The following is a 12,324-nucleotide window of genomic DNA, read 5'->3' on the forward strand; positions in this document are numbered from 1 at the left end:
CTAACATGGAACAGAAAACCAAATACTGCCTGGTCTTACTTATAAGTGGGAGCTAAATGATCAACATCAATGGACACATAGAGGGAAACAACAGACACGGGGACCTGCAGGAGGGTAGAGGCTGATAGGAGGGAGAGGATTCGCGAAAATAACTAATGGCTACTAGGCTTAATACCTGGGTGACAAACTCCAGAAAGAGACTTCATGTGTATCTTTAAATAGCTTTTAGTTCATGTGTAAAAATACTCAAGGGACTGCGGTCCTGGAACAAACATTTTAGGCCCCATGACATGATCTTACCTATATAACAAACCTCCACATGTATCCCTGAACTTAATAGTTAAAAAAAAGGCCAGATAGTAACTATTTTAGGTTAGGTGAATGCTCTGTTTCCTTGTTGTATGAAAGCAACCCTTGGCAATACATAAAGGAACTCACATGGCTGTGTTTCAACAACAGTTTATTTATACATGCTGGGGAAAAAAATGGGCCAAAGACCTGAATAAACATTTCTCAAAAGAAGACATGAGAATGTTCAACCCAACTAATCATCAAGGAAATTCAAATCAAACCACAGTGAGATATTGTCTCACTTCAGTTAGAATAGCTATTATTAAAAGGACAAAAAATAACACTAGCAGTGATGTGGAGAAAGAGGAATGCTTGTACACTATTGGTGGAAATATAAAGTAGTACAGAAACTATGGAAAACTGTATGCTCCCAGTAGATGGTCCATAAGTATTTGTTGAATGAAGAGATTCTTGCAGTGAGTGGAAGAAAGTGGCTGACTGGGGCCGGGCGCGGTGGCTCATGCCTGTAATCCCAGCACTTTGGGAGGCTGAGGCGGGTGGATCACGAGGTCAACAGATTGAGACCATCCTGGTCAACATGGTTAAACCCCGTCTCTACTAAAAATACAAAAAAATCAGCTGGGCATGGTGGCGCGTGCCTGTCATCCCAGCTACTCAGGAGGCTGAGGCAGGAGAATTGCCTGAACCCAGGAGGCGGAGGTTGCGGTGAGCGGAGATCGCACCTTTGCACTCCAGCCTGGGTAACAAGAGTGGAACTCCGGCTCGGAAAAAAAAAAAAAAAAAAAAAAAAAAGTGGCTGACCGTGTAATTGGGACAGGATACAGAGCAGTGACGGGAAGAATGCACAGGCATTAATTTCCAGGCTTAGCAACTGTGCTGATAGCTGCACTCAAGCACTGTCTCCCCACAGATTCCACCATCACTGGAAAGAAACTGGTCCTCAACTTACATCTGAAATCAACCCTAGTCAGTCTTGAGGATACACCATTCACTTATTATAAGCTTTTTAAAAATAAAATCACTTTCTTTAAGTCTTTCTACATTATGACATGACTGTTGGTTTCCAAAATCTTAACAGGATTTTGTGCCATTCCCTGAAGTGAAAATAAATAAATCAGGCATAAATTATAAAAGAGCTGATACGGCTCTTACATGATTCTTTAAGAATATGGTCATTTTACACTATCTGGGTCCCATATTGTTTAGTTACAAACTAAACATCCATCATCGTCATCAACAGTATATGAAAGAAAGTATATTTGCTTCCCAAAGCTTCATACTTAGAAAATGAAGTACTTTCTGTTCACAGATATGACAGCTTCTCTATCAGAAAAACAAATAAAAAACCCATACAAATAAGCACATGATTTTCCATTGCAAAGAAATACTCTAATGCCCTTACTGAAGTGTGCACTAAATACATCATAACTTAATCAGAACAAGTTGCCGTTTTTACAAAATGTCCTGTCTATGCAGAGGGAGATAATGCCAGTCACTTCACATGACTTGTACTTCAACAGACAGAGTGTCACACTGGTAGTTTTTCTCACTTTGATTAGAAATTGCAAGTTTCTATATTCTCAGAAAATAAAGAAGGAAGGGGAATAGTAATGGCTTCCAGCATTTACTTGACAATGAATATAATCCGAAAAAATGTCACTGAGATATAATCATACACTCAGCCAAAATGTATTGAGTACCTACTATGTGTCAAGCATTATTCCTCTATCAGTGAAACAGAATTCATATCCTCATGGATTTTATAGCTTTCTATTTTAAAATATGAATACAAGTGACTTCCAGTGCATGTTCTACCCCAAATACTTTGTTCTTTCTGTATTTCACATGCTTCTCTAGGGCAATCTTGACTTTTTCCCCTACTTATCAACGTACCCAATATACATCTGTTTTAGTAATTATAAATTTTCAGAAACAACTTATAAAAATATTATCTCTTTATGTCCAACCACATCACTGAAAATAAATTAAATATCTCTAGAAGCTCTTTCAGCCCTGTCAGGTCATTGGATACTATGTGGTGAGAGCGACAGACAGATATAACAAAGCTATACTAGATACTGGCTCAAACCAGTGATTGGAAAACTTGACTTATTTTAGAAGCACATATTGTAGACCACATTTCTCTCTTTTGATTTTGGAAAATCTATGTACTTAGGAGGGTCTGCCTAATTGAGGGTGTGTTCACCACAGGGGAAATACCCTAGGTTTTCATCATGCTTTTTGTTAACTGATGAAACTTTTTTACGGAAAAAACATTTAAGACCATCAGATTCCTCTACCTCTCAATAATGAAATAATCTCTCCAATATTTTTGTTAAGGTATACACTATTTTGCTTTTATTTAAACAGTTACTTTGAATAACTGTGTAAAACAGGCAATAGCTCACTACGGCTTAAAACAACTTATTCTTTTTTCTGCATATCTTTTAAACTATGGGGCCCAGGACTCAGCATGATATTCTCGATGTGGACATCCCTGTGCCAAGTATATTGAAAATTTCCTTCTATTTCACAATCTAAGTATCATAATCATTTTATTTTTCATGACATACAAATAATGTGCTGGTGTCATAACAAGGTTTGAGGGAGGCATGTATCAACACATGGGCATGAAAATCCAGTTATCACATTTATATTACCAAAAGATCAATTATTTCAAAGCTGTAAGTCAGTACCCACACCATGCTACTGACTTACACAGTTAAGTCATCTAAATTAGTACTTTTAACTTTCTGGATTTTTCAGGCCACAGATATTTTTAAAAGAAAAAGGAGACACAGGAAAGAGAAGGAGCTCACGTAGGGTGGGTACATTTTTAGTGTTTTGTTAGTAAAATTAAAAAAAAATTAATTTATTGATAAAATTTAAAAATAATGTCAACAACTATTATCTACTTTGTTGTTTCGTAAATCAAACATTTCTGATAAATATCTTATAGTAAATATGAAACCTCAGAATGAAAAGTTAAATAAATCTCACTCTACGAAAAAAAAAGCTAACTACACTGAGCTAATTTTGCTATAGACTATGAAAATGCTTTCATAGATCCAGGTTTGAAGTTAATTGAACTAGAGAGCCAATGTCCCTCTCAACTCTTGATGCCCCATGTGCTTTTGATGTGCAATTGTTTCACTATACACTCCTGCAATAGATTGTATTTAAGCTAAGGCCCTGACTTCATATTTATCCTTATTTAATTTCAGCTTATGAGTTTTCAAACATTAGTTCATTCTGTGTATCTTTCACAGCTTTGTGCCTTATACAAATATAAAATGTTTACTTTTCCAATATTCTTCCCAGTCACTTGTTCAAATGGAGCAAGGATTAAGCACTGTAGATGGCTTCATCCTTCAACTAGGTTGAGTATAATTGTTCACATACCTGTAGTACTCCAGCAATGCTGTCATCCAGATCACATTTCTCGCTTTTTGTGAAATAGACAGATCCACTAGAGGATCTCAGGATTGGGTTTCAAAAGGCTTCTAGACCCACCTTTCACCCAAAGTTTGTTTGTGCCCTCTATAAAATATCTTGGTCAAACAGTCACTCTCCTTGTATTAAATGTCTACAGCGTTGAAAAAGTTCAAATCCTGTGTTCTCAATAAAGTCCAATTCCTGTCAGGATTGTTCTGTTAAAAAAAAAAAAATCTCATCCCTATGTTGAGATAAAATTTGCATTCTTCTAACTTCTGCTCATAGGTTGTATTCTGCCCCTCAGGGCCCTTCAGAACAAGTCACTCACATCACAGTCCATTAAAGATACAATAAGAGTGGCTGTGTTTCCCCAGGTCTTACCTTTTCCTGGCTTAAAATTCCCTGTTGCTTTTCTGAGATGTTCATATGACATAGTTTCAACTCATGTCACTATTTCAAATATCTCTGCTAAGTATGCTCCAAGTGATAAATCTTTTTTGAAGGATGATACCTATAACTGGGCAAAGTTTTACAGTTGTGGTCCTTTGCACACAATAAGAACCAGAACAACTCAATTCACTGAAACCTAGGTGACTTTAATTGTACTTACAAATTGGAATTCGGGGCCATCCTATCAGCTCCCCCTGACCCAGGATTTACGTGATTCACTCTAAAATCAATCTAGCCTATGAATTCAGATGTCATTCTTGGTCAGTATCTATATATACAATAGCCACTGTAAAGGTTTTTTTCCTATTAGTTATAGCCCAAAGTAATTATACTATCATATTTTTTCACCTTATCAAAAATAAGATGCACTATGTTAAGAAAAGTATCAAGAATTTGTTGCCAAAAGCCTCCCTGCCCTCTATGAATACAGAATGATTTGTCATTCTAGTAATCCTCATTCATTTATGTACTGAGAAAATATTTATTGAACATCCAATATACATCTTATTTCTGCTAGGTACAAGGGATACTCATAGTGAATAAAGGAGATCAAATAATTGACATCATGAACTTTCTGTGTGAGTAATATAAATAATAAAGGTAAAAAAATTAATATAAAATATAACTTCAGGTTGTGATACAGGCTCCAAAATAAAGAAATATGGTAACATAGTAAGTCATAGCTGGAGGAGTGATTTAGGGAGAAGGGAGATTGATCTCTGAGAACATGATATTTAAGCTGAATCCTTGTAAACTGTATATAAAAGAAGCTGTCTACATGACCATGTGGGAAAAGAACACTGGAGAATTACCAAGCACAAACTCCCCAGGTGGGAAGTGGGTTATTGTGTTCTAGAAACAGAAAAGGAACCACATAGAGATCTACTGAGTGAAAATATAATACTATGGGGTAGTATTGGAAGTTAGGCAGTAGGAAAAGCATATAGGTCTGATTAAGCTATAGAATAGTCTGCATTTCTGTAGTCCAAGATAGAGATGATGGTGACATAGGCTAAGATGTTGACAAACAAGATGGAGAGAAGTATACAGATTCAAGACAGATTTTTTGTGTGTGAAATGATAAGACTTGTTAATGGATTAGGAAGGAAAAACAACCATTAGATATCATTAGAACATCAACTTCACAAAAGCAGGCATTTTTGTTTATTATTTGTTTTCTTTACTATTTTCTCTCTAGATGCATTCAAAGTGCCGACCACATAGTAAATGTTTAATAAATAAATAATGAATGAATGAATGAATGAATGAATGAATGAAAACCTCCCAGGTTTTTCGCTAGAGCAACTAGGTGAATGGGTATGTCATTAGCTAAACTAGGAACTGAAGAAGAAATGGAACAAGATAAAGACGGAGAAATTACAAGTTTCATTTAGGCTATTTTAAGTTTTAGATGTTTTCTAGGTATCAAAGCAGAGATGCTAAAGGAAACATTAGGCATACATGAGTCTGGTTTTTAGGAGGGACATTTGGTCTGGAGAGAAAAATGAGGAAACCAACAGCATGTAGAAGATATTCAAAACCATGAGATTTACTGAAATAAAAAAAAAAACCTAAAGAGTGTATGAAGGACACATTTTTTAAAAGATCCGATTATAGAGATATAGTAGTCTTCCATTCTCTGCAGAGCATACATCTCAAGACCAGTCAAGGGATGACCGAAACCTCAAATGGTACCAAACCCAGTTGCCATCCATAAGAACACACTTTCTGTTCATGCCTTCTACCCACAAATTTAATGCCTTTTCCATCTTATCATGTGCTGTGCCCATAACTTTTGCAATCTGAGGTGTGACAGCAAAACTAGCATGAATTTCTTTTTCCTTCTTTACAATTTCACAAATAGAGTATCCATTCTTACCATGGATTTTAGCAACCACAGTATATAATTTTTTCCCCCTTAATTTAGTTTTTACCTTTTACCTTTTCACTTACAGGAAGAGCATATGGCTTTTCTTTGGCATATCTGAACTGCCAGAGTCACTACTCTTGTGCTTTAGAACCATTATTAAGTAAAATACAAGTTACTTGAACATGAGTACTGCAACAGTTGATTGGATAACCGTGATGGCTGATAAGTGAATAATAGGAGGGTGGCATTTACAACATGAATATGCTGGACAAAGGGATGATTCACATCCTGAGTGGGATGGAAAGAGATGAAGCTTTGATCTCAATATGAGGTTTGACATGCAATTTAAAACATTTTTTCTGGGATTCAATATCTGAAAGGAGTCATTCTTTAAAATAATCTATAATTGTAATATTTTAAATCTAAATTCTAATGTTTTTCATGATACTTGATAAGTTAATCTCAAAAGTTATATAAAAATAAAAAAATAACAGCTATAATTTAAAGAAAAAAAAAAAAACAGATGAGCCATTTTGCCTAAAAGGTATCAGGACTCAGTGTAAAACCATACTTAAGACATTATGATACTGTTGCAGGGAGAAATAGACCAATGAACAGAATAGAAAGTCCAGAAACTTGTGTACCTTGAAATGTTTCACTTTGTCTATCATCCTATTTATACATGTGGAGCAAGGTAAAAATAATTACATATTAATATATATTATTATATATTTAATGTATTATATCATGCACACGTGTGCATGTATTTAAGTTTATAAATATTTGTGAATATGTGTATACAAATATATATGAGACAATGGAAATATTTATACGTCTGTGTGGGTGGTGTGTGAAACAGTGGTAGAATTTCACGGTAATTGAGAAATGGGTCAACTATTTATCACATGATGGTGGCCCAACTGTCAACATTACTAAATGAAATGAGCTCTACCTCATGTTAGATATAAAAATGTATTTCAGAAGGAATAAATATCTGTATTTAAATAATGATACTTTGATCTTTTAACAACATAATATGGGACATATGTGACAAATCTGTTGGCAGAATCTCTTAACAAGGCACAAAACCACAAACCAGGGCACACAGTAGGTACTTCATAAATATTTCTTAAAATAATTAAAAGGTGAATCATATGTTTATATAAAAGTTCTTAAAATCTTCTGTGACTAAAAAATTATTTTTAAAAACCCAGGCAACAGAGATATTTTAAACAAACCTACCAAATCAACTACAAAAAAAGACAACCAAACTAAAATTGGAAAATTGGAAAAGGATATAAACAAGTCACAGAATTAGAAAGCCAAATGTCAGTAAACTTTTGCAAAAAGAATGTTCTCACTAGGAATCAGAAAATTACACATTGAAACCAATGAGAGATACTTAATACTCTTCAGATTAAAAAGGCATTTTAAAAAGTGATAACCTTGAGCGATATTCACCATGTGCAGAGATGAGAACACTTATAGAGTGTTGATGGGAGTACATTTCATTCAACTACTTTAGAGACCTTGTAGCAGATCTGTTCCCTCTGCAGTTTCATAGAAAATTGACATCAGGTGGGAGATCTCAGCTGCATGTCCTATAGATCCCACTTTTCCAGCCTGTTCTTACTTGTTAATCAACATAAAGTCCAAAGAAGCAGTTTTCCTCACAGTTCCTCAAAATTCTTAGAAATGAAATTGTCAGCAAGGCAAATCAAGACTTTAACGCATGCTTTACTTTTTGTAGAATGAGAATCTCAGCAGGTGCCCAGAGACTTAAAATCCCTGATCTTTGTTGTATTTCTCATCCTTATAATATTTGTGGTCTTTCTTAGAAAGCATACATATTACATCCTGCTTCTTCTCAGACAAGAATGTTTAAGATTGCCATATATGTATCTTAATTCATGGCTTCAAAACAATTTGTCATATAGAAATAATTCCCTAAAAGTATATTGCTCTTCAGATTTTGAGAAACATCTGAATTGCTGACAAGAAAATACTTATTTTTAAACCCATACCTTCTTTGATAAAAAGAGTCAATCCTTTCAAACCATTCAAAATATTAAAATAATCACTAAAAATAAATCATTTGGACAAAGCACCATTGCATCAGGAGATTCCAATATGGCCACTTAAGGAATGTCAGTCTTTTTCTCTACTCCCTTTTTAAGAATCACCTTAGGATAATTTAGTCCTCCATGCTTCAAATAAACATTTTGACTGGGCATGGTGGCTCACACCTGTAATCCCAACACTTTGGGAGGCTGAGACAGGAGGATCACTTGAGGTCAGGGGTTTGAGACCAGCCTGGCCAACATGTTGAAACTCTGAAACCCTGTCTCTCCTAAAAATACAAAAATTAGCTGGGCATGGTCATGCATGCCTGTAATCCCAGCTACTTGGGAGGTGGAGGTTGCAGTGAGCCAAGTTCATGCCACTGCACTCTAGCCTAGGTGACACAGTGAGACTTGGTCTCATAAAAAAGAAAAAAAAAAAAAAAAAAAGATTAGTGTATTTTCATGTGCATAAAAGCATTAAGAATTACATATAATTTTATAAACAAAAGACAGTAACTTAGTTATCATACCTGTGGACATAAGGTTTCCAAATGACTGGCTGCAGTTTTGACGATTTTAATTCCATCTTCATTTGTTGACATGGAACAAGCAAGATTTGCCACCTTAAATACAATCCAAAATAATGAAAATTATTTTAGATTATCAAAGAAATGCAGAAACATTTTTACTGAACAAGAACATGTACACATTCATTGAGAAACTCAGTGACAAGTAACATTCTCGAAAACATCACTGGAATCTATTTTCTGAAAGAATTCAGAGAATCTAGTAAAGCAAATAACAATAAAAGGACCTAGATAATTGTTTAATATGAAAAGGAGAGACTAGCGAGTGAATCAGTAAATCCTATACAGTCTCTTGGTATCAACATCTAACTTCTTATGAGACTGGGAAAAAAGTTTATCTATGGATTGAATGCTAAAAGATTTTTGGAATCTCATAGGATTGTGATTTATTTTAAATTTGTAATTGGTTTATTATTTCCCAGAAGTCTATTACTCATATTTAGGTTGCATTAAGTATGACTGTATCTTCATACGTGTTTTGTTTGCGTTAAATATACTACAAAGCTGAACAAATACAAGATAACTTCTTTTTCCTGTTTTTTCTTTCTACTGTAACTCGAGGGGTACTGTTCGACATTCCAGCAGTGCATTTGATTCAAGCATTATTGACATCCAAATTTCTCTTATATTACTGCTTTTGAAATTTACATTTTCTTCCAACAAAATGAGTGCTCTTTTAATTACCATTATGTCCATGACCTAACTCCAAGATTTACAGATATTTTATTTAGACCATGAAAGAGCCATGATAAAGAATGTGAGATGATTTTCTCTTCCTCTGAACCTCACTCTTGTTCAACATTCTTCTCACTAGCACAGTAAGGTTTATGGACAGAAGCAATGTTTTCTCTGATCTGCAAAATATATCACTGTCTTTATCACTGCAAGGAGATACTTTATCTAACAGTAATTTTTCTAACTTTAAAAATATCTCTGTCTGTTGTTTTACACTTTAACACATTGCAGCTTTTCCTGCTAAGATCTAAAATACATCCAGTTGCGGAGAAACCACACATTAGCCACATGCAGTGGAAATAAACAACATATGACTTTGAATCACTATTTTAAGAGTACCACAAAATGTTATTTAAATTGATTTATAGTCTTTGCTTTTTTTAATATAACATTACTTTTAACCTGCCAATAGTGAAATAACTTCTTGGTTTTCATTCACATATAATGAAATAACAGGCATACATTATTTAACTGTTGAAGGGCATTGTTCAATTTATTAATGTACATGGGGATGACTTACTTGAAAAGGTCTTTTATTGGCTTGAAGGTCACAATGCCTTAACTTTCATATCTGACACATAATTAGCACATTTGTGAGTTATTTGAAAAGGGCAACCGTTTCTGTGCTCCTTTCTACTCCCCAAACCCCAGTCACTAAAAGTGAAACTTGACAGTCTAATTGCTTTAATATGTATCACATTAATTCACACTGCATTTGCAAAAAATATTGCCTGTAAATTTGAGCACTGCTTGTTTACAGTTTAAAAAAAAAAAAAACCCTAAAACTAAAACTCATTGGCTCAATGTGGTCAAATTAGAAGAATGCTGGTTAACCCAAAGCCTAGAAATTACAGAAAACTGCCCCTATGTAGATACTCCTTTATTTTACTTATTTTTAATGTATCCTCATTTTCTTCTTTTTCCTTTTGAAAATATACATTCTTCTTCTGGATATTTACTGGCCACCAGGCTTATTAAAAGCCGATTAAGTAACTCACATAGTATGGAAATTATGTTAAATACAGTGTGTGTCTATATTAGCAGAATTAATGTTATGCAACTCTGTAATGAAAACACAACTGAACTTCGTGTTTTCTACTCAAAGTTTTCTGCTCATTCCTCATACTAACACTCTTTTTGTCTTCATTTATTCTATGCCTATACATATCTGAACTTCTCCTTACTAGAACTGTTCTGTCAAATAAAGTTTCTAGGTAGTCGAGTGCTATTTCAAAGCATGTGCAGTTTTAGTGCTATTTTGCACAAACAAGGTTGAATTTATAAGATAGTATCTTTGGCAAAACAGTAAAGTGTTAGAAGTAAAATATCTTTACATTTCAAATGTGAATGATTTTGTGATATATTTTCTAAAGTCACATCAATGTGTGAATGAAAGTCACATGTCCTCTAATGATGATTCTTCCTAAATTCTGTGTGGCTCTTCTGTCAAGTATGTTCCCAGGAACGCAGAAATATAATTCCCTACTGGTCAAAGAATATAGCCTGCAAATAAGATATTTTGTATAAATAGTTTGAGATATTTGGACATTTTATATCCTTTGTGTGTCTGGGCAAAGCTTTATTACTATTCACAAGATCTCTGCAGAAAGTTTCTGCCCACTAAGGGAAATGAGGGTATCAGTTTTTTGGAAACAAACAGATCTGGGTTTGAACCCAATTCCCACAATTAAACTTCTGATCATGAGGGAGATCTTAGATTATTTGACCTTGTTTTGTCACCTTTAAAATGTGAATGATAATGACCACCTCACTGAGATGCTTTGAGGATTAAATGAGAATGTGTGGGGAGGGGGGTCTGAAACCTGGTGGACCTCACCATGTATGAATTTCCTTCCATCCAATCTGTCTCTCAACTAACGGGAAAAAAAGGAAAAAATAAATATAAGTCTCTTAGATATTTTGGAGAATTAAAGCCTTAGGAGCCTAAAGAAATTGAATAATATGCCTGACCCAAGAGCCACAAATTCAAATGCTTTCAAGAGCCATGCAGGGGATACAGACATTGAGTCTAGATTGAACTCAGTGGTGGGCTGTGGTGGTGGGTCCCCAAGCAAAATGATTGTGTATGCCCTACTGAAAGGCATTCATTAAAACTACACACATGCAAGGAAAAACTCAGTATCTTAGTCAAACTAATCCGTTGGCTTACTTTAGTTCACCGGTCACCACTTTGTGACCTCTAACCCCACTCTCAAATCCTGTATCATATAAATAAAACAACAAAATTAAGCAGCGGGATGAAACACAAACCAATCAATGGCAGGGTGACTATTAACTAATAATATGTGTGAGCCCTTTAAGCTACCCTGAAACAAAGTCTTGACAAGCATTCTTGCATCAAAATGACTGACCAGATTTTGTATTGGTACTATGCTACAGCCTTAACCAAGTCTACGAAAAGCAGAATCTAAATTATCCTTAATAAATGGGACTAATGGTAGGGAAATTCACAAATTTATTGAAAAGAAAAACCTGGGACAAAACGTTCTTTCATTTTTACAAAAGATTAAATTACATCCTTTAAATAATTACTAATATTGTGATAACTTCAAAACAAACAAGGAGTTTTCAAACAGGGATATGTGTCTTGTTATGAGAGGAGAGTGAAGTGTTCCATTAGCATTCCTCTCTTGCAGTTCTTTCCTTCTCGCCATTCCTTCTGCCCTCTAAAATGTATGGTACAGTCCAGGCCCTTTAAACATGGCAGACCTTACTGTCCCATTTGGTCTTTAAAAAACGTTGAAGATGAAAACGCCTGGCCAGACAGTTCCTCACCTGAACAATCCTGTTGATGTTTGTTCCCTACTTTCTGGCTCCTATGTCAAGTTGGATTGACTGATTGATTGATTTA

At 34.8% G+C, this 12,324-nt stretch overlaps 1 protein-coding gene and 1 non-coding gene across 7 annotated transcripts in view; both read right to left on the reverse strand.

Moving 5' to 3' along the window:
* The window catches only part of CTNNA3 (catenin alpha 3), a 1,773,069-nt gene that overhangs the window by 677,198 nt on the left and 1,083,547 nt on the right, over positions 1-12,324 (reverse strand). For all 6 annotated transcript variants that reach the window (XM_074382308.1, XM_003928685.4, XM_074382306.1 and 3 more), the window contains one exon: positions 8,661-8,753. In XM_074382308.1, coding sequence (XP_074238409.1) covers positions 8,661-8,753 — 93 coding nt within the window. The remainder of the gene's footprint in view (positions 1-8,660; positions 8,754-12,324) is intronic.
* LOC120367492 (small nucleolar RNA U13) lies at positions 2,878-2,980 on the reverse strand. The gene has a single exon (XR_005581869.1). It is a non-coding gene; the product is annotated as a small nucleolar RNA U13 (small nucleolar RNA).

The sequence above is a fragment of the Saimiri boliviensis genome, chromosome 12, assembly GCF_048565385.1.
Source record: "Saimiri boliviensis isolate mSaiBol1 chromosome 12, mSaiBol1.pri, whole genome shotgun sequence".
Lineage (NCBI taxonomy): Eukaryota > Metazoa > Chordata > Mammalia > Primates > Cebidae > Saimiri > Saimiri boliviensis.